At 35.5% G+C, this 23631-nt stretch overlaps 2 protein-coding genes and 1 long non-coding RNA gene across 5 annotated transcripts; 2 read left to right on the top strand and 1 right to left on the bottom strand.

Moving 5' to 3' along the window:
- Positions 1–34: 34 nt before the first annotated feature.
- LOC126868946 (endocuticle structural glycoprotein SgAbd-4-like) lies at positions 35–3785 on the bottom strand. Its single transcript, XM_050624973.1, has 2 exons — positions 3180–3785; positions 35–587 (listed from the first exon to the last, which is right to left on the bottom strand). The coding sequence occupies exons 1-2, from the start codon at positions 3189–3191 to the stop codon at positions 120–122; spliced, it is 480 nt and encodes a 159-aa protein (XP_050480930.1). The 5' UTR covers positions 3192–3785; the 3' UTR covers positions 35–119.
- A 3790-nt stretch (positions 3786–7575) lies between these two features.
- On the top strand, positions 7576–23344 carry LOC126868925 (sodium- and chloride-dependent GABA transporter ine). Of its 3 annotated transcripts, XM_050624911.1 has the most exons (12): positions 7576–7892; positions 8758–9562; positions 13482–13678; positions 17360–17494; positions 17806–18031; positions 18228–18495; positions 18842–19070; positions 19420–19532; positions 19658–19798; positions 20006–20206; positions 21003–21179; positions 21271–23344. In XM_050624911.1, exons 2-12 carry the CDS (start codon positions 8772–8774, stop codon positions 21439–21441), a joined length of 2649 nt encoding a protein of 882 aa, XP_050480868.1. In that variant the 5' UTR covers positions 7576–7892; positions 8758–8771; the 3' UTR covers positions 21442–23344. The 3 variants fall into 3 exon arrangements, with proteins under 3 accessions (XP_050480868.1, XP_050480871.1, XP_050480869.1); XM_050624914.1 differs by lacking the exons at positions 7576–7892; positions 8758–9562 and adding an exon at positions 9613–9957; XM_050624912.1 differs by lacking the exons at positions 7576–7892; positions 8758–9562 and adding an exon at positions 10415–10777.
- Positions 10785–13202, top strand: LOC126868955 (uncharacterized). Its single transcript, XR_007690778.1, has 2 exons — positions 10785–11107; positions 12630–13202. It is a non-coding gene; the product is annotated as an uncharacterized LOC126868955 (long non-coding RNA).
- Positions 23345–23631: the final 287 nt, after the last annotated feature.

Raw genomic sequence — 23631 nt, 5'->3', positions numbered from 1 at the left:
TGTCGATGAAACGAGTTAATTCGTGACAAATGAGTTTTCTACGAAAATACGAGGTTTATTTTGTACATTATAAAAACTAACATGTGAACTATTCTAATATTCTAATGTATCACGATCGATCAGTTTCGTTGATTCGTCCTTAACGGTTTATATAGTCGATTAGTGTTGGCTGCTGGAACGGCGTTTTGTTGACTCGGCGAGTCTTTGGCGAGTTCCTCGGGTTCCGGAGTTGAGGGTTGTTTCGCGATCCAATCAAGAGCTCTCTGTATGGCTGGCGGTATTGGTGGCGGTGTTGGCACGTGAGTACCTGCTACTTGAGTACCAAATTCGTCGGCGGTCCAGCTAATTGCTATCGGAGTACCATCTGGAGCATTATACTGTACGGATCCTTGAATCAGCTGAGTTTCAGACGGCGTGCCGACGTACTTTCGACTTCCCGTCTCTGTTTGTACAATACCGCCTTCGGTCTCATAAGTGAACGAATAGTGGCCACGATTGTCACCGAGGTTCCGGTTTTCGCTGACGATCTTTTCCGGTTGCCGGAAATATTCCTGGCAGTGAGCCACTGCGATAAGCGTAAGGAAAACCTGAAAGATGAAGATACATGAAGATACATGTTAAGAAACATTCGAATGTGAAAAATAACACTAAACGATGCCAAAGTGCCCTATACGAAGACAGATAAATATTTGACGCTACATATGGACTTCGAATTGACACAGAAGGCGTACATTATTGCGAAGATTCAAAAGGTCGGAACTTAGTATGGAAAACAAATTATAGGTCTATAAAAGTCTAGAAAATAAAGCTAATGTGGATGTATGTTATACCATTATGGGGTATATAGCCAAACTCGAGGCCTATTTGAGCTAGTTATCCTACGCTCCGTGGTTCGTTAGAAAGGAAGAAATAAGAAAAGACCTAAACGTCGTCACACTAAGATAACCAGCAATCGCAAGGAAAAAGATGGAAACGCGCATTAATCTGTTGGTCAATAATATATACGATCGATATATCCCGTGTAAAGTATCCGGTTAAAAGAACACACCCCGCGGACTTAACAAACAAGTAAATATCTGCAAAGGATTCGCAAGATCGACTGATCTTAACGATAATGACGTTGTCTCGGAAGAAACGCTGTCTATTTTGCCACGTTTAAAACGATTTGCCTAATGTCTATTGACAAAATTGTAAAATGTATTTATAAGAAAATATTCAAAATTACGAGGTTGAAATAAATTTTCAGAACGATGCTGCTTTTCTTCTAAAATTTATAGAAAAGAAACAATTTGGTCGATTGAATTGCTACTTTTTAATTAATTATTGTACCAATTATAATTCTCTGTTTCTTCAAAATTCAAATCATTACATTCCGTTTATCGTCAAGATGCTTCTCCTTTTACTTCGACATCAATTCACAAAGTTAATTGAAATTTTCTTTCTTCGTCGCACGCTCATCAAATCATTTTATTAATGTTCAGTTAGTCGAAAAACACGCTTAACGTTCTTAATGTTCGCTTTCAGGATGCCAATGCTATTTTGATAGCAGCTGTTTATTCAACTAGATAATCAGTAGCAAAATTATAGAGAGTCATCGTTAGCACGAACGCATCGATGTTTGATGTAGGCATATTGCATTATACATAACGATTGCTTAAGAAAGCTCGGTAAGATCGTAATGGTTGTACGCATTATCCATGTGCGCCAAACGTATTGAAAAATCGTTAAATTTTTAATCGGCAAAAATTTTTACTTCAAATCTTTATATATCGATTCTTGCTTGAAATATCGTAGGATATTGTAAAGTTAAATAGAACCGAGCCACTCACTTCACTGTCTTTCTACTCTATCTTTTCTCGTTTACATTTTTACATCTTCCTTTGTCTGTACGTATTCGTTTGTTTTTGTCAGCCGTCCTTTATATCCGACTCTTAGTGATCGAACTAAAGCGTAACTATGGAACGTTAAGAAATAAAAGTCGATACAGCAATGCTTTAATCTTCGTTACGTCTGTCCTGTAAATCCGTTGAAATGCCTTTCCCCGTGAAAGGTCAGGGCAAGATGAATGTGTTAGTAGGTAGGTCAGAATAGTCATTACGATTGTAAGCAGTAAAAGGGACGAAGGAAATCTGGCTCTAATGTCGTTATCCGCAAAAAACTGTTCAACCTAGTTCAATCAATATCTATAGCTTCTTTCGAATATTTTCTTTCTCAAATATTTTTTTTCAAACATTTCATCAATCGCTGTTGCGTACTTTATAGTCATATTGAATTCACCGTGCGAACTGGAAGAAAATTTGTTGGAAGAAAGATGCGGTAATATACAAAATTTATATTCGTTACGTCACTTGAAACTGTTTTCGTAGACTCCATTTTTATGTTATACATTTTCATTGTCGTACAATACATAATTTAAGTTAAAGTATCGAGTAATTTTATAATTAATCAAGTAATTTGAATAAATATTTATGTTTATGAGTTTTTGTAGAAAATGATAGAGAAAGTAGCACAGAAAAAAGAAAGTACGACCACTTCATCAACAAGGAACGTAAATTAGCTATATAAATTTTAATATTATATATTCTCCGTGTAGTTTTTAATATTACTAAAATTCTATTTATTTTCTCAATAAAATTCTCATTTTTCGATATTTTCTGTAATTTCTTGCACTAATTATCAAAAAGTAACGAAGAAGATTGGTCGACATTTAACGACTGTATTTAAAACGCTATTCATGTAGATTTCGCAGAAAGATCTAGACATTATTAAATAAACTATATTAGATAATTAAATAATAATCCTGCAAACTGTGCAAAGTTTCCTAGTAGAATCATACTGGACATTCAAGGAGCGAGGAAAATTTCTATCGATTGTCACGAATTGTAAATACAATTTTAGAACATGCTCGATTCACGTTGAATATCAAATAAATTGGACACCTAATAAAACACTTAAACAAATGATTCGATGTCACTGACCTTGTCGCGTTAAAAATTAATTATCTTTTGAAATTTCGATCTCAAATTGTTAGGTTTCACTGCGAAGAAAACAAAGACGCGAGGTTTAAGAATAAGAGCGACTTCAACCCTCGTTTGCATCACCAAGCAATAAACGAAAGAGGAAGTTGAATACGGTGCAGGATAGGACAAGAGTGGCACAAGGCAAAAGAAGATACTTACCAAAGAACGCATGTTGCCGAAATGACGCGACGGGACACGTGCCTGTGCAACAGCACAACGCTCTCTCGAGAAAGTGCGATGCGACGATGCGTGTGAACGATGGAGATAAGTCTGCGTCAGATAAAAAGGCAACGTCACATATAGAGCGTCGATGTTCTGCCGATGGTTGCCGGCGTGAAGTTCGTGAGCAACTCTTGGACTGTTGGGGGCACAGCCGACCTTTATACCGGCGAGTCTACACAAGCCAGTTGCCAGCCTTTACATAACCCGAGAAAGTTTATTTCGGGATATCCACATCTCGCTCTAGAGCACTTCTAACAGCGAACGATCCACACCCCCGTAGAAATAAAAAAAGGAGCAGAGATGATCGGTCCTTCGATCGTACCTGCGCGCGGCTTTTTAACGCGATTTCACCGGCCACTGTACTCGCGGCACCACGGTCATCCGTGGCTTTTCCCATCCCAGTCCAATACCAGCAGAACTTGCGTAATCTCTCACTTGCGTAATTATCGCGAGTATTCTGGTATCTTCTCCTTTTTCCTTCCCGCCAACCTGAACAATGCACCGGAAGATAAAATGATTATAGTTTATTTCTTTGTACCCGAAATGGAGCTGACACCGATTTTGGAGATCCGCTCTTGGTCCATTCGCGTATATGCGTCATTCGAGAGACGAAACTTTCCGGTAAACGTCGGTTCAATAAACGACGAAGATTTATGTAATTTCAATGTGATCGAGACAGCCATCATTACCAGATAATGGTAAAGTGTTGATATTTGTGGTTATTTAATTGGTTACCCGACTAGTGGAAAAAAGGCAAAGAAAGCTTTCTACTACATTTATTGACGCTACCTTTTTAGTACCGTACTTATATTCTATGTAAATACTTTGCAAGCATCGTCAGACGCTTAATAAGACTTTATGAATAAATTCATGAAACATTTCGGATTATCGATAAAGATGAAAACAAAATGCGCTCAAAAAAGCTTGATATATGTTCGTGTGGGCTTTAATGTCAAATGCAAACGAACCTTTATATCGTGGCTTGAAAACATCTTAACTCACAATCTCATGGTATTGTAGTTACAATCTAGTGTGCATCGTGAACGACACAATAAATAAATTTCTCATCTTGGTTAATACCGCGCGTCGCCATCGTTAAATTCTTTCAACGTGATTTATATGTATTGCGTTATATTACAATATCAGGATCCTGAGGAGTATCAGATTATATTTAAAAAACCGACAACATATTTGAAGAAACGATGATAATTCGATACGCCATGTTCTGAGTAAAAAATTCAAAGACAATTACATTCCATTGGAATTATTATTGTGCTTGTCTTTACATAGCAAAGATGCAATTGCAAGGTAGTAGCAGAACGAATTGAGATTTCTTCATCGGATCTCATTTTCATAGCTTTATCTAATTCGCAATTCTGAATAAGAAGTTTATGTATCATAGAGTTAATTGTTTTACACAATGATCGCTAAACTAAAAATTGCTTGACCTTTTTTTTGAAGAAGCAGAATGAAACACTCTTAGAAAACACACAAATCCTGATTGTTAAAAGTTTGAAAATAATTTCCAAAGATGAATATAATAAGCACGGTAGGAAACCATGATAAAGATCTTGAAAGTTGTTGTTGGTTGAAAGTTGTTCAAATTAGTTCAACGACATAATATTTCTTTTTGCGAAACACACACGACTAGAATCGTTTTGTCATCGTTAGAAACTAGAATCTGCAGAAAACGAAACTGTTTACTCGGTCGTAAAATACGCTGAGCTCACATTATTGAGTTACAAGTAAGCAAGAAATGTTACGTTCGGCTGTACCTGTTATTTATCAGGAGGATAATGACATCGACTCGACGTCTCGAATGCCCGTTACTTGCACTTCTGTGGGAATTGAACTCTAGGAATACAAGTCCTTGGCACAGTGATCCTAACGACGTGCTACGTGTGACAACCAGCGTACATATAATTGCATTAACCGCTTCCTAATATATGCAAGTCAATATTTATCTTTGCGAAAGGAAGATCTTAGATGAAAGACAAAAGATTGTTGTACGTTTTTAATAAAAAGAAATAAAAACAATTTCCAAAAGTAATGAACATTTACAAACTCGTTCTCATTCCTCTTGAATCTTGTTTTAATAACGATTTCATATTTATTTATGCGTTTCGTTATTGGTTCACTAAAATCTGCATACCAGGAACTGCAAGAAAATTTGTAAGGAAAGGTTTGCGGAAGATATTTTCGTTAATACATTTCGACAATGTAAAACACATTGTTGGGAGGACAGGTTTTGGATTTAAAAATGGAAGAATAAAATCACCATTGATATTTCGACAGTAACTAGATTTTGCTAGTTTAAAAAAGAAGATCGTAAATTGAATTATTATAATTATTGTGATATCGAAAAATAGTTCTCAAAGTAAACAGGGAAGATACGGAGATCAATATTACAGTTGTAGTAAATATTTATCAAGAGATATACATAATGTAACTTACGATTTGAGAAAATTGATTATTTAAAAACAAATATTACAATTTACTGTAAGAAAAAGATAGGAATGGGTAGCAGTATTGTAGTATACATTAGTAGTATACATTAACCGGTAATGTCCAGCTCGGCAAGCTGTTGATACTTCTTTAGTTTTTATGAGCAAACCAACTTTACGTTATTGATATTGTTGATCCTACTACATTTCACATTATATCAAACGTTATTGCAGTCATAAAAGTTGCAGTTAGCTAATCACAGATTCTCTTTCTAATTGACAATTAGATATAATGTGGGTACATATGTGTGTATATACATATAGCTTGTAATGAATATTTCTAGACATATTTCTAGACATACGTACATAAAATTATCGAACGAAATATTAGGTGACTTTACAAGAATATTTGTGTATATGTATAGATTTTCTGATATATATAGGATTACTAAAGTTTATAAAATTTAGAAATAAACTTTATATTTCAACCTTGTTATTTTACGAACTACGTGAATAACGTGGAAAAGTAAATTAAGAAATAATTTATGTTCGTTTCTTGATCAGACACTGTAAGTTGAAGTTATCGTGGTAAATTGACGTCAAACATTTGAAACCTTTTACGTGTTATTATACATTATATCGTGCCGGTACATTGATTTGTTGATTTAGTACGACACGAACTACATCATTTAACTTGTACCTGACATTTTAACTTTCTACATTATAGTACTACTGTATATCCTTACCTCGTGCGCTTAATCGTGATATTTGTGGTGAAGCAAAATTGCGAAACAGGAACGTACTGAAATAAATTATTAAATAATCTTTCGAATAATAAGATTTATTATATTTTATTGTTTAATTCTGTTATTCAATGTTATTGAACCACTTTAATTGTAACCCATGTCTGACTTGTCTCACTGATTCCATTACTGTACAAACGACACTGCAGTAGAATGGGTTGTCTATCCACAGGCAAGAGCACTACTCGATTAATGATTGGTGTCTTCATTCTATTATGGATAAAATTTATATTTTACAGAACAAAATTATACCTAATAGAATTATTTATTACCTTTGTTTGTTAAATATTTGTGCATCAATATTTCCTTGTTAAAAAATCCTTTCACAGCAAAATTATAGTACGTATCATGAAATAAATAACAGTAATATTCCTTAAGACTAACATGTAATATTTTTTGTATTGTTAAAAATATTATGTAAATTAATCTTTTTTTAATTAATATATAATGAGTTTCCTAATTTATTATCAAATCATTATAGAAAAACGATACAAATTAAGATAAATATATTTAATTAGATAATCCCTATCACATAAAAATTATCTTTTCCAGATGACTGATTGAAACCAAATTTGCAGTTGAATTTTATAAATTCGTTTACGTTTGAAAGAATATTCGCAGACGATTGCATTTTCTAAAACATTAAATTATCAGACTGCTGTCCGATCTTAACTTTCACCGAGACGAAGATTTTGAAAGACTTTCTTTTCCTTATCTATCTCTTCTATTTACATTCACTCGAGTCATTCTCATCTCCGTCGTGATTACGATACTTAGAACCCTTTTCTAATGAAGTTACCGAATAGTATTCGTAAAATACCGCTTTATCTTCCATCGCTCGCCTTCGCAAGCCGACATTCTTCCCATCCGTTGCACTTTGGAAGACCCATCGATCACATCAACGAACGGCAAGAATCGTGGTCGATCGATTCAGCTACTAGAAAATTGTAGTGAAGTTAGATCGCTATGTAGTGGGAGTGTTAGCCTGACGAAAACTCACGAACGATTCCGACAGAGGTGCGTCAGGTCCGAGTCCCAACTTTCGTATCACTAGTACTCGTAATGTCCACAAGAAGGCACTGTCAATTGAAAACGCGATAGCCATGCATGTGTTTGTCACGGCTGCTGACGCAAGATCGGCATACACAACGCCGTTGTGACGCGACGTCGACGTATAGTAATCGCGTGCAGCCGCGACAACGGTCGTTCCGATTTTCGCGACTATTCCACCGGGACGTATTTCACGTTCCCAAACGACCACTGAAACTTTTGTCAATCACAAAACGTCACGGTTCCACGTGGACAATTGCGTATCCCTGTTATCAACTCTCTGTACATCGATGGATCTCAGTGACTTCGTTGGAATGCAATCGATCCGGTCGAGGCTCTCTTCGATCTGACAGGTACTGACTCGATAACACGTGATCTTTGTAGCTTCGTTGATGTACGCGTATCTTTGTCTCATAATATGTATTTTTGTGTGACATTTTACGCTAAAAGTATCAAAAGTATAGGTCTTAATTTTTGTTTCTCGTTTGTTACATGCTTGCTGTGTTTACTGCATGCTACAAGAAGAACATTCTGTTCGAATTAGTTTTGAATGAATCGTTGCATCGATTCAGAGCTAATGTTTTCATTCAACTCGGTGCTTATAAATTTCGGGGAAAGACGACAGATTCTGAGTCGTGACTGTAGGCCGTCACGTCGTACGGTCTTTGATATCATCACGGTAAATCTTAATACGACGCGATTAAAGGTGCTTCATACACTTTATCTTTGTGTACGGTTGCGTTATAAGTACAAATGTATGTTGGTAAATGGGCCCATCGCGTGAGATAAAAATAATTACACGTATGGTAATTAAAATCTTTATTGGTAATAATAAATCATCGTAAAAATTGATAATTCGAAATTTCAAGCGACTGTGATACAAACATGAAGAGCGCAAAAGTCTCGAACAGTTTTTCATTGCAATCGTGTAAGGTAAGAATCAAATCTGATCGAATCTTTTAACGAATTGTCCGTGAATGTTTTCGCGTTTCCTTACATCAATGAAATTACCGGAAGTTCGTGCAAGTATTCTGTGTAGACTCTTCTCTACACACACGGGCACACACACACACACATACATCGTCTCTTTCTCCCTCTCTCACCTGGACTGACTCGATCGCTACTTCTGTGTGTGCCTGTGTGCGTGTTTCTCTCTCTCTCTCTCTTTCTCTCTCTCTCTTTCTGTGTGATTCTCCTCTTCTCTCTTTCTTCCATTAGATCGCCATGCCATCATGAATGCCACGGACAGCAACAGCGGCGTCAACGGCAACGACAGCAACAACACGATCGCGGGCAAGACGAATGCGCACGGCAACAGTGTTCGTCTGCAGAGCGTGATCGGCAAGCAGAGCAGCTGCGTGCGCAAGATGAGCACGATGCCGGAGGAGGAGGATACCTCGGACGATATGGATCCTGATGTGATAAGGATAGAACACCAGCACTATCAGCATCATCAGCATCACGACGTCGATTCGGATTCACCGTCCGAGGAAAGGGGTCGTTTACTAAGTGCTACCGAGTCGACCGTTCGAAAGATCACCATTACCCCTACGAGCTCGAGTAACCTGCACTGTAACGGCACTATAAAGAAAACCATCCCTCGAAACGACAGTAGCAACAGCATCCACGAAAAAACGTACTCTCGACTTCAACAATCAAAGTCAGGGGACCAAGTCGGTCAAACGGAGAATAGGCTGCATCGCGACATTCCACAGGGTATACTTAGATCCGTTCGAGGGATCGACTCGCATAGTACACGACATCGCTGCTCCAGCGTAAGATCCGTGAAATCTAATCCGACGATGGATGAACATCAGCACCAGTATCATCCACCGGCGGCCAGCTGGGCATCGATCGTGTTCTCTGATGGAAACGGGCAAACCCACGTGCGAACGCTTCCCGATTCCGTCTCTATACGCTCTCTAGCATCGATCGGCATGGGTTCTTCCAACGGCCGGAAGCTCACGATACGTAGAGTTCTCACTTCGCCGTCGGAGCTGCTTAACATGGTACATCCGCCGCCGTAAGTGAGCTACATTATCTAACGTGCGCGTCTCGGCGAGAAGCGTCGGAAGGAGCGAACTATGAATCATGTTCCGCAGTTCCTCCTTCTCCAACTTCCTGCATGCGGTTTTCATTCGATGCCTTTACGCTTGCCGGAGCTTACGCTTTGCTCTATAGCGAGGATTACTGCTCGTTGGCCGGAAGAGGATTCGGTTCGGCAAGACTAGGCTAGGTTGATGGAGTTTGATAAGATAGCCGTTATCTTGCTGTTAGCTACTCTATAGTTGCGATGTTGTTCAGTGATAATTGGTAATTGGCGATGTTAGATGGAGATGATTGATTGTTATTGTTTGTTTCTCTACGTAACGGGGTAACTCGGATGAAGTCGGCAAAAGAGATAGTTTTAAAGATGAAGTAAGTTTACTTTAATTAAACCTTGTTTAAACCATGCTTTTTCCAACGAACGTTTTTAACAAAGTATTCGATTGGGTAAAAGTTATCGTACGATGTATCGTCTATATTACGCTAATAAAAATCTCGTTGTGGTACAACTTATTGCAGTTATATGTAGATTATACGTTTCATATGTAGTTTAGTTTATACGTGGATTGTACGATGTAGGAAACGGAAGATATCCACTAAATGTTACATTTCGATGATTCATCGATGTATTGAAAAAAAAAAGGATCGAATCGCTAGTCAAAAGAATTCAGAATGCTTCCAAGAAGTAAAAAATAATGTTCATTTTTCATGGTTCTCGAATGATTCACATTTGCCGCCTAACGATAAGGACAAACAACAGAAGACGCTGTTTTCTTTTCCTGCGGTAACTCAGCTCCATAAAAGTAAGACCTGTGGTGCATTTGGTTCAGTTGGCTCGTAACACGCATCTCGCGATATATAGTTCTCGATAACCAATAACCTTCGTTTCAGTTATCTTCCCGTACTTAAACTTCTCTTCGTTAGACAAATATTGGCGAGTAGTATCTAGCAAATTGCATTTCGAGTTAAAAGTGAACAGCACTTCGGATCTAGGAACACGTAAGTTAGAGGCAGTGCGAATATAAGTTCTTATCACGGAAATTGTTTAAAACGCGCTGGCGATGTAAACCAAGCTGTTATGCTTGTCTAAGTCAAGATTTCGGTGGCAAGAGATGCCGCGTACATCCGAACTGCTTGTAAAGCATGGTCTCGTCATCCAGGCACTGCAATTCCAGCGTATTGTCCCAGAGACGTAAGTGGATAATAGGTGTACAATGTAAGTCCATACTTTTGTTATAAGTAGGTGTTCATGCGGTATATTGTTGTAGCTGCCTCGCTTCCTCCATTGAAATCGGAGTGGTCCGTTTAAAGAGTCGTAATTGCTGTTCCACATTCGAAATTTCTATAGGCCGCGGTAATGAATTCAACGCGAAACGACTCGCCTAATTGCCCGTGTTGACTTCACCTGCAATTAGCAGATTTTAAACGGGTGTATTTATCTTTAAGAAGCAAATATTTGCGATTAGAGAAAAATGAATCTAACTTGAAGCTAACGTATAGCGAATTTGATGAAATTTGATAGGTATTTTGCTTGATTAATTTAGCTTTAATTCTCATCGAAAGTCAATTTCTCGGTCGAATGTTAGAGCGCAGTTCGTATTTTTGTCGAATTATTTAGTTATTCCTTAATACGTTTCATTGACAGTTTTTGAACATTGAACAATAGGTAACATTTAAAATACTGTTTAATATAGATTTTTTATTAAGTTTATTTTATTAAACTTGTCCGATTCGTTATAAGAATTATCTACATAAAATTCATACAAATCTTTAAATTCAGTTTTCAAATCATCCATTAGGAGATCAAATACGGCAGATGAAGAATTATGTAGGATACTATTTAAACTTTTTTCTCAAGTTAAAAATCAGGGTTCGCTAAGTTCAATCAGTATTAAAACATTTGAAATACTCGAGAAGAAAACGGCTGTAGGGACAAAATATTTGCCTTTATATCCAAATAACTTCAAAGCATTATACTAATAACAAAGTGTTTAATTAGACGCGTGATAAACGAGTTTACATATCATAAATCGATTGATTCCAATTTCAGTTATGTCATGCACAATCCTTACGTAAACGCACTTAATTGCCGTGATATGCTAACCAAATATTAATTTTTTTGTTTGATTTGTTTCCCGCTAAAATTTACTGTATGGATAGGATGTACGGTTAATAAAATTTACTGGATTCGTAATATCATAAAAATTAATTGTAATCGTCATACAATTGTTAATTATTCTGTGATCAATAGCGTGCATTTCGTACTTAAATATTATTATTCTTCCTAGAATAAATTCGTTTATCATGGACTACATTTTTCAAAAGTGCTACACGAGCGAATTCAGTTTCTGTAATTGTACGGTTTTCTTTCGTCGACATTCGTAGATTTTCAATCTACGCGCAAATCGTTAATCCAATTCGTTATCACGTCTGGCGAACCTGCAGGTTAAATTTCACACGAAGAAGGCAAAGATTTAGAATTCTATTTTTACGACAGCTGTTCCTACAGCTGTTAACGTGCCTGCAAACAAAACAACGTCGGAATTATGCTGCAATGGATGTTGTGTCTTCGTTTGTAATTTAGTTATGACACGTATATGTATATGTAATAACTTATTATTATTGCCCTGCAGGTCGCATAGCCATTACGCATTGTTTTTACATTACGAAATGCCCGGGGAATTTGCACAGGTGTGTCGTATGTATTATCGTGCTCTGTCAATTGCCATAACTCTCACCGTCATAGTACGACATCGCTTCTGCATCTACCGCATCGGATACCATGAACACGATAAACTCGTAAAAATTCTTCTTCATTCTTGCCGCTTATATAATACACGGGTATCAAGGTTGTTCGTCGCTACGGTTGTAGGTACCCCTGTTTCGCACGATCGTTAATCATAATAAGGACCCCTCGTGGCTCGATTTTCGTTCTTTCTTTTTTTCTTTTTTTCGTTGGCGTTCATCAAAATAAATGCGCGATAAATTTTCACGTCCTCCTAACTATTATGATAAATCAAACACGTAAACCTCCGTTGGTTTAGGATCCTTGGTTCTAGAGGAAACGACGGATAAAGATAACCGGTTTGTCATAAGTTTCGTAAGTACATAGAAGGACGTATGTAGAAGAGAAGAATTTCTGAATGTAGCATAAATAGAACTCGAAATACTTTCCATCGCTTTTTTAACCATGGATGTTCGTAAAACATCGTGTCAATTAGTATTATGTCTCATGCGTTTGACAGAAGGCATGTCATCTTCAGATCGACAAATGGAACGTATATCGAGAGATTGATAAACTTGCATAATGTCGTTCGTTATATGCTCTGTGTAAACTGATTGTCCCTCCAATATCTAATTTATGTCAAGTGCGTTCGAACTGTTTTGACATTTCTAACGATGTACGTGTAATGGTATAGCATGTTAAAATTAGAATATGACTTGTTTCAATGATAACACTATACGTATATATAGTATGGAGATACTGTATCTGTCCTCAGACAATCTTTATTATTTCTATTTTTTTAACAAAGCTGTTAAACAAAGGGGATTATATTAATTTAAACTGGAATATACAACTTGCGTTGTTAATAATTAATAAACAATTTTTAATTATATTTTTAGCATCGGTTTCTAAAAAATATATGTCTATGTTCTACTTTCTAAAATCTACGATAGTTCTTAAATAATAAGAAATAATCATTTTCTCCAGTTAAAATTATATAAAATATTTGAAAATATCTTGTTTTTTTTAAAAAAGGTGTCAATTTCCTGCATTTTCGATTGATTGTACTGCAAAATTTTATATGATTTGTACCTCTGAATGATGTAATTCACACATTCAAAGTTTATATTTCTATATAATAATCTACATGGGGATATCGATCCGTTTTCAGATCGTTCGAGGATGATCTGTCCGTGTGTACCAGCTTCGATGATGCTGAAGATGACGCTGAAGACCCCGGGGACTACAGGCAATCGAGACGCCCACACTGGGCCAACAAAGTTCAATTTGTCCTTGCTTGTATTGGTTACTCTGTTGGTCTCGGAAATGTTTGGAGGTTTCCTTACCTATGTTACAAAAGTGGCGGTGGTGAGTATCTGCATACGTTTACATAATTTCACTCGGGACGATAACAAGCTTTCTCTCTCTTCGAGAAAATTTCACTTTTACTCAAGTCGAAATCTAGTAATGTAGAGTCTGTAATCGATTTATGTTCTACTATTTCTAAATAGCGATAAAAAATTAAGTAAAAGTCGAGGTAAACAAATACAATCTAAAATGAATAGTAAAATCAGGCAAGTCTAATTGCAATTACTTCAAGTAGGTTTGATCGCCTCTCTCGTAATATGCACGATACGTATAAGAAATATGCTTTGATCGCGTATTTATTTTCGCGACAACACTTCAAGCAGATGGTTTAAAACAAATTTGTACGTGCTAGATTATCGTTGTGACATACATACGCTCGCTATAAGTAGTGTGCCAGTGATAAGAGGACGTGTTTAGTATTGTCATTGCTGGTGCTAGACGTGACACTTAAATAAAGAACGAACGAATAATTATCGAAAGAAAAATTTTCTAAACCAATACGTTACATAATATATATGAGTTTCCAGTCTTGTATCGCTGCCTGAGAGATGTCGTTTAAAATTTCACGTGTACTTGTAACTTTGTACTCATTTCGTAGTTCACTTTAGTAAAGAATCGAGTCTATAACTATTTTATTTTAATATAAACGAGAATATAGAAAATGTATAGAAAAAAGAAAATGATATACTCAATGTTATTCTCCTGTAATATATAACATACTTCCCATGCAGAGGCGTGCATTAGTGTGCGATATGTCGCATATCTTATGCCATGGCAATAAAGATGCCACACGTTCAAATTAAAGTTCGTATGGAACTGTTTAATATTTATCGCGGTATGGAATCATTTTTTTCTAAACGTGTACCTAAAATAGCAAGTTAATAAATACCGAAGTATTACCTTTCTAATTGTAAAGCAGAAGACAAAGGAGGCGATAGTTTACCATAAAAATATTCTCGCGGATGGTCTGAATGTCAGCTGTCAAGGGCGTTTCGCGGCCATTTTTCTGCAACATCCCTCTTTGCGCGACATTATACCAAACATATTCAGAGCAAGGACATGCATTCTCTCTGTTCGGCAAACCGTAACACGAGTGCGTATCTTGTTACCGGTAATTTTCAAAGTCCGAGACCATCTCGACCAAGTCCGGACATGGAGCAATTCGCCCGCGGAACTTGATACATGACCTTGCCGGAACGTAGCTAAACCAGCGAGCATCGTAAATGATTTCAATGACACCGGTGGAAATAATCGGTCAAGTATCATTTCGACCAACCGTTCGTTAAATTGGATGACCGGAAAACCAGAGCGTGTGGTACGGTTTGATTTCAACCTGGCCAACTAGCATGCCTCCTTTAATAACAAACGGCGATCGATCCCGCTGACCAAAAGATGCGGTTAATTGTCACGAGCATCTCTAAATCGAAATTGGAAGTTGGAACACCAAATTAACATTTAGACATAATTATTTTCGAGAGATTATTGCTGGTTATTTTCGTTTATAACGGAATGATTGTTTATCGATATCTTCAAATACTATCCATCTGTAACTGAAAAAAGAAGGATATAATTAATTAGAATCTCTTTTTTAATGTCAAATCCACGAATGATATAAATATGAATAAATAGTATAACGAGGTACTAATAAAATGTAATAAGACAATTGAAAAAGAACAAATAGATATGTAATTTATACATATGCCTATCGCATAGCGTTATAGTGGATCCATGTAACAAAATTTATTTATGCGCAAGATTTGAAATAACAGTTTTTAATAAAGATAGAAAAGCGTGGCATTTTTTATTTGTGAAAGAGATCATACTTTGTGCATCGTGTAAATATTTTATTTTCCCAAAAAGGTATAAAGAATCTTGAAAAAGCGTTGACTGAAACGGAGATTCATAGAACACGAGATAAAGTATTCTGATTTGCATGTGGCTCGTGGCGCATTTATGCGACCGGTGTTCATTTACGTTTTCATGGAAAAATCCGCGCTAAAAGGAAGGAGTGAAAAACTCGACGAAAATTAACGTTATCACTTCTACTTAGGGAGATACATATATTTACAGTGCCTGCTGAATTCACACGTTCAAATATCCGCTTCTGATCAAAGAATGAAATACTGAAACTTGCGAGGCTATCTCTACGCTCATAAATTAACGAAATACGAAGAATATTCAACTAGTGGACCAAAGATAGATACGAGAAAATTAAAAAGTTCTTTTAAAAATCGCAAATGCAGGAAAATCAATAGAACGATTACCTTATTAATTAAATTGCAGCGTGAATCACGAAGTCAAATCAGACTGCTGCCTGATTTGTTCGACTAGCACGATACAACATTCGTAGAATTAATTTACATGTGCGTGAGATGCAATGATACGACACGAATTATTTCAGTGCTACAACCGGAAACGCTAATCGCTGTAGTATGTAGAAAATGAATTCGAAATATTACAACAGGTATTTCTTAAAATTTATTATAAAATATTTCCTAGAAAAAATGAATGAGAAAAATTTGAATTCGGAACGCTGAGACAAAAGAGTGATCAACTGTTGCGAACTTCTGCCTTTCTCCGAGAGAACACAAATATGCATATTCTAATATCTTTAACTCGTCTAGTTAAATCATCTATCTTTCAGTTGTTTCTAACTTTGTCTAATTGTTTCTAATCAATTGCATGAGTAACATTCGTTGTCTGAAACATTGCATTAACACGGAAAAGTGCTTCCGTATCTATTACGGCATTCGTTAAGAAAAGGAAGCGAATAAATTTGCTCAGTTCGAGAAATTGTAGGTCCTTGCGGCATGAGCCACCACTCACGAAGCTAATCAATATGAAATATGACAGTATTTTGAAAACGAGATTCGTGCGTATACAACCTGTCGTGAAAAGCAATAACGCATTTCAGCAATTTGGCCGAACTAAATGCTTGTTCCCAAATTAAGTCATAATCCACCGGACTGTGATCGTCGTTTATTACGAATAAAGAGTTACATCCAGTGACCTTGTTACTGCCCACAGAATGACGATTAACGAGGAGTACTATTACGTATGAGTCGTGTTTAATGCAACCTTTAATATATCCCACATTACACGCAGATTTAGTAACAACGTTTTTATTTCACGAACATGTATTTCACGAACATTGTCATTGTCATAAACGCTGGCTTAAAATACGGGTAGAGAATGTTACAAAATTGTTAGGTAAATTCATAAAGCTTTGATCTCATAGATTTTTTATCTCGTTTGTGAAGTTTGGCTGAAATATATAGGTTTTTTTTTCAGGGTTTTCAACAATTTTTAATTAACGGAGTTATAGAGAGCCTGCTGTTTTTTCTATTTTGTAGCAGTAAATATAACTTATATAGAGTGCCCCATTTAAATCGACCAGTTTCGCAACTATTAACGATACGAAAAACAGTTTCAGATATAAATTAAAAAGCTTCGATCGACGTATAATCTGAACTAGTATTAGTTCTCTTGTGGATGGACACATAGAAGAAACACGAGGGTGATTTAATTTGTATCTGAAACATTTTTCGATATCGTTATACGTTTAGGAAAATAATATGTGCCATAAATGGCGCATGCGTTCTTATAAATCACTACATTGAAATTATTTTTAAACGTCTCAACCGACTAAAGTTAAATTATATTTTTTATCAAATTTTTCAGGGGTGTTCTTGATACCTTACTTCCTAATACTTATAGTATGCGGGGTACCATTATTATACATGGAACTTAGTATTGGACAATTCACACGACGAGGACCGATCGGTGCTCTCGGTCAAATTTGTCCTTTATTTAAAGGTATCGTATCAACAGTTTATTTCTATCATAAAATTCTATAACATTAGTCTTATATATGATAAAGATATAGTACTCTTTAATAAAACAATCGCTTTCTCTCAAAGCTAAAAAAATGATTAAATAAGATATAAATATTTTAGTGACAGAAATCATTTTGGGTACTTGCTGTATCGTTTCTTTGGAGTCAGTACATATTTGCAAGATAATATTTATACCGAAATTTGTTGACAGTAGCACGATCATTATTCGCTAATCCTTCCATAATATTAGAAAGCGAACAAAAACAAATCGATTTTGTGTTTTTAAAACAGGGGCTGGCTTGTCTTCGGTAGTAATATCATTTTTGATGTCAACCTACCATAATGTGATAATAGCCTACGCCATATATTATTTCTTTGCGGCGTTCAGAGCAAAGCAACCGTGGTCTGAGTGCGGCAACTCATGGAACACTGTGGCATGTTGGTTACCTAGTTACAGTGCCATCGATAATAGAACAAGACCAAACGCTTCTAGAACGCCGGCCGAAGAATTTTTTGAGTAATTTTTTTTAGTTACGAAATTAGTTATCGGTCACGTATTTCGAGTCATTCTGACTTTTAAATAAATTCCTACAGGTCAGAATAGTTTCGTCAATATTAAGTAACTGTTCAGAGTATTTAATTATAATCATATAGAATTGATTGTAAATTGTGAATATTCATTTGTTTCTTTTTCCCTGTCTTTGGCAATTTAGCAACAAAGTTCTTCAAATTAGTAATGGAATCGAAGATTCCGGGGCCTTAAGATGGGAGCTTGTTGCATGCCTGATTACTGCCTGGATTATGGTATATTTCTCCGTTTGGAAGTCTATAAAATCGTCGGCACAAGTGAGATACCTGACCGCGACTCTGCCACTTCTTTTAATCGTCGTCTTCCTCATGCGGTCCCTTACCCTTGAAGGTGCTGACAAGGGCCTGCAATTTTTCTTTCACCCTCGTTGGGAGCTGCTTGGCGACGCAAAGGTAATCCAAGAACTCTTTCTTCGCTTTTTAAAATATACTCCATAATATCGCCTTGACAATGCACGCAAGATCCAAGTTATTTTAACGTGGCAGCCTAAAGCTAACAAAGAATATAGCTCATTTTATTTACATGTTTTGAGTATCTTTATCACCGTTAATACTCTAACTTGTATTCATTGTTCTGTTAATCGTTCAATTAGAAAAAGGCATTAGCTATACTTCTATCGATATTAGCCAAGTTGGATAATATAACATTTTTTATATTACAATCTTAATTTTGTGTACTCCACATACGTAAATCTAAAATTATGGCAACTTTCTCATGAAATTATTGTGTTGTGTATAGGTTTGGATCTACGCAACCGCTCAAATTTTCAATTCTGTAGGCATAGCGTTTGGTTCAATGATATGTTTTGCCAGTTACAACAAGTTCCATAACACCATCTTAGTGGATAGCGTGGCTGTTTCTCTCATAAACGCGTTCAGTAGCCTACTCGTTGGAATATTTTCATTCGCAACCATCGGCAACATCGCTCTCGAACAAAATATGTCTGTCGAAGCTGTTTTAACAGATGGTACGTAAAAACATCTATCTCGTACTTAGCAATTAATTTCAGTCTTAATATTACGTTATAAATAACATATTTCAATAAAATGTTTTAACGTCAGTGATATGTATACTATTTCGAATACGATGATGCTAATGAAATTACCGTTTCTTGTAATATTCTATATTTCTTTAACACATATCGCTACTGATAAAAATAAAACTTTATCATCTCAAAACACATGATGTGTGAAAATATTGATTACTTAATGAAATATAACTAAAAAATTTTATATTTTTTTCGTCTGGGTGGTGTCAATCAATGTCAGATTAACTTCTCCTACAATTTTATAGACAAATCATAATTTCCGTTCAAGGACCTGGCCTCGTATTCGTTCTTTACCCGCAAGCGTTAGCCAAGATGCCAGCATCGCAAGTGTGGGCCGTGTTATTTTTCTTTATGCTAGTCTGCCTCTCTTTGAATAGTCAGGTAGGGATCACTTATTTAATTATTATAGCGTGAAAGATTAACACTAAGTTCACAAAGATTGACAGTAAATGCACGAATAATTTTGCCTTTTATATTATAATTTTTTTATTTTACGACAATTTCAGTTTGCGATAGTGGAAGTGGTTGTAACGTCGATACAAGATGGTTTTCCGAAATGGGTAAAACGTCATCTTTTGTGTCATGAAATGTTAGTACTTCTAGTATGCGTCATATCCTTTTTATTTGGTCTGCCTAATATCTCACAGGTAAGATGCTTTATTAATAATGTTAATTTCATTCGTGATTGGTAGGACAAGTTGGTTCTGAAAATTTGCGTATCAAACTTAACTCTAAAACCTATACTTTCCTATCATGACAGAGAAGGGAACTGTTTTTTAAACGTTATATAAATATTAAGTGAGTAATAATCAAAATTACACTAACGAAATTTTCTGTATCGTTTCTATTTCCAGGGAGGCATTTACTTTTTTCAACTGATAGACCACTATGCTGCCTCGATATCGATAATGTTTCTCGCTTTCTTCGAAGTAATTGCGATATCCTGGTGTTATGGCGTAAGACGACTGTGCAATAACGTAAAAGAAATGACTGGACGTGCACCGTCCTCATACTTCTGGTTTTGTTGGCTTATCGCTGCACCTCTTCTCATCATGGTAAAGTTAATTATGATATTGTTAAAAATAAGTAAACAACTAAATTTATCCGAACAAGTAACCGTAAAAATAAAACTAAATTGAAATAAAAATAAGAATTAATCATGGAAATTAGCATTAATTAATCGTATCGATTTCCTTCGTTGCCTTCACTTTTACATTAAACAATTTTATGACTAACAATAAATATTATATATAATTATATATAGACATTGATAACTCGTAACAAATCATTGAAAACAATTTCATGTGCTTTCTTGGAGTGGTTTTGTCATCTTTTTAAATGTCATCTTTTTAAATAATATATTATCAAAATGTATTACATAAAGATAGTTTAAAAGATAAAGTCGTAAGTCATATTTTATGACAAAGAAATAAATTTCTCCTGAAGTTTGTTTTTAAAAATATGCTCAAGAAGCAAGAAACTCTTTGTCAACATTTTAATTAATTTTAAGAAGTAATAATTACTCGTTTCATTTTGAAACATTAATATTCTTCCAACGATTCAAGCTGTCATCGTAAACAAATCTTAAAATCATAGATATAAATGTCCCCAAGATCGATTATGTTAATAGTAATCATCACAAATAACCACATGTAAATGCAGATTGATAAGTATAGAATAGATAATTGTTAAATATTCTATTTTGAAATTATATTTAAATCGGTCTAGAAACGCATCTCATATTTTCGTCTCAACGTTACAATTGTCAGCGTTATAAACACGTGATAATTTAAAATTGTACGAAAACTCACCGTCAGCCGCACACCACATTCCCATAAATCTCTGTTTCAGGCTGTGTGGGTATTCAGCGTAATTGATTATGAACCACCGACCTACCACAACGGCGAATACAAGTACCCGTGGTGGGCAGAGGCGATCGGTTGGGGAATAGCTTCTCTTTCGCTCATTTGCATTCCCGCTTTCGCTATCTACGAGTTCATCAGAGCCAACGGCAACACTTGTGCGGAGGTACGATAACGCGAACCATGGCGCGAGCCACCGATTAAAATTTCATTCCACGCGCCATCACTCTCCATAATTTGGCTACTTTGTCTTTCAGAAATTACGGAACTCTATTAAACCGCATTTCGAAGCATGCAAAATTTGTGGCCAAGAATACTGTAACGAGTCCTTGCATAATTTTGAGGACAACATGATCAAAGAGCAACAGGACGCGAGCAGTCCGATACAATTGAGCATCACTACTCCTTTGTCGAAATCCCAGACATGATGCTCAGACAGACATGGATCATTCGAAATTACTTATTACGAGTCTTATAAAGTGTTTACACAGATGAATGATGCGTTTAGTTGATAGAGTTGATATCCGTTAATTTTTTGTTCTTCATTAATATCACACGTGAGTTTATTAATAAAACTTTGTAAAACGTATAAAAGCTACCAAAGCCAACAAGTAAGATGGTTTATGAGTATTAAAATTGGCCAATTCGTAATTTTTTCTGATTTTTTCTGCCATTAGTTGCACAAAAGTGTCACAAATACGTAAAACCGTTTTTTAGTGCCGAAGGTAATACATAGTAGTAATTTAAAGAAAATTCGCTCTGTATACTACGCGCATCCACCAACCACGGAAGAGGCTCGTGAACATTCGCGAGCCACTTAGCGCGGCCGCTGGATACATGGTTTTACGGTAAACAAACGATTAAAGTAGAATAGTATTGTTTTGCTCAAACCTACCAACGTTGACGTTATACTCTAGCAAACAAGTGAATTTGTGATAAGATTAAATACATTCATTCACATTTACCAGTAAATTTACGATATTACGATATATAGCGTCACTTTCTTCCCTTTTTTTTCTTTAAATTATATCTTGGAAAATTGGATACGTATATCTGAAATGTAACATTCGTATTACAAATATTTTGTGGCCTGCACTTTGTATTTCACTGGTCAAAACAAAATATCGTGTAACGTCGATAACATTTAAACACTATATTACTCATTTTCTATTGAAAAGAAAATTATGATACTCCACAAAGCTGATGGAGGACGATATTGAAACTGACTCACGTTCCTGAAAACATTCAAGTGCATATTCTGCTTTCACATTTTAATATGTCATTTTGAAATGAGAACTTTTTCATACATCCATATAAAAACTAAATCGATATCATTTATGTGTATGCTGATCGTAAAGTGAATAAAGAAATGTGCACAACATAACAAACCGAAAGTATTTACCACGTAGTAAGTAAGTTACCATGAATATGGTTACGTATTGTTGCAATAATTAATTAATTCAATATTAGTTTTTGTTCGTTTTTCTGTTGACTTAAATGAAAAACACTATACTCCATAGCTTTTAGGATCGCTTCATATTTTTACATGACGTTCTAAAATCAATCGATATTTAGTTATTTAGATTGGACTGATAATGAATGTAAAGCGCAATAAATTGAATGTAATATAATATAATACCATGTCGGTAGGATAGAATAAGAAAAATCACTGTTAGAAAAAATTGTAGTTGCATCTAACAGCGTAGAGACACATTATTGTATTTTACAAACTTTTGTCTGCTTTGTATACATAAAGACATTTGATATTTCATCATACTTTACATAATTTACATTATTAATTCGCATACTTGTTGTTGAATTGTTAGTCGAAACAGAGCACTGTTACTACCATCGTTAATCATTCCTATTACGTAATAATAAGAACATCATCGTTCGACTTAACATCGTTCATAATAGAAGGGTACCTTGATAAGATACGACTCAAACGCACCGAAAAGGTAAAATAATAATCGTTTAATATACTGCGATTAACGATAGACGTATATTTAGAGGAATATGTTAAACAATAATGAGTACAAATGATAACGTTTTGTCGTAATTGTACATTTTATTCATTTTATTGGGTAAGTAGCGCCGCCAGAAGCGACTATTAAGCGAAGACGACAAGGAATGACTGCGTAAGCTTGTTAATAACGTGATTGTACACGTGATAAGAATAAATATCGTCGAGCGTGATGCGTCGTGTACAAAATTCAAAAGACAATAAAGTAGTGTACAAAACTAAGTTGACAATTACAAAAACACATCGAACACATTAATTTGTAATTGTTCAAAATTATAATAAATTATCCTATTCCCACGTTACCATTACTTTCAAACATGTTTACGATAATCTTGTTAAGAATTTATTATTAAGAGTCTTATGTATTATCGTCCTTATTTTTAAAAACGCTCTATCCGTAAGGTAGAATTAAGAACTATTTAAGAATTGATTAAGAATTATTTCCGTTCTTTTGCCTTTTCTGTTTATAAGATAGTAGAATTGGTTTTTGATGCATTTCGTTGTGTTTGATGTTTACAAAATCCGATGCATCGATCTTATGTAAGTTAAAAATCTGTTACGCGACGATCTCCCTACACAGTCGCGAGCGAATCCT

This window comes from Bombus huntii, chromosome 8 (genome assembly GCF_024542735.1).
Source record: "Bombus huntii isolate Logan2020A chromosome 8, iyBomHunt1.1, whole genome shotgun sequence".
NCBI classification, from domain to species: domain Eukaryota; kingdom Metazoa; phylum Arthropoda; class Insecta; order Hymenoptera; family Apidae; genus Bombus; species Bombus huntii.
Note: the sequence above shows the minus strand (reverse complement) of the source record. Positions and strands in the feature narration are given on the sequence as shown.

Excerpts from the sequence above, each read along its gene's own strand:
- LOC126868925 (XM_050624911.1), top strand. The coding sequence starts at position 8,772 with ATGAATGCCACGGACAGCAACAGCGGCGTCAACGGCAACGACAGCAAC. Across the intron at positions 18,032-18,227 it reads CCGGCCGAAGAATTTTTTGA|CAACAAAGTTCTTCAAATTA; the intron begins GTAATTTTTTTT and ends TTGGCAATTTAG. Across the intron at positions 20,207-21,002 it reads CTGCACCTCTTCTCATCATG|GCTGTGTGGGTATTCAGCGT; the intron begins GTAAAGTTAATT and ends TCTCTGTTTCAG.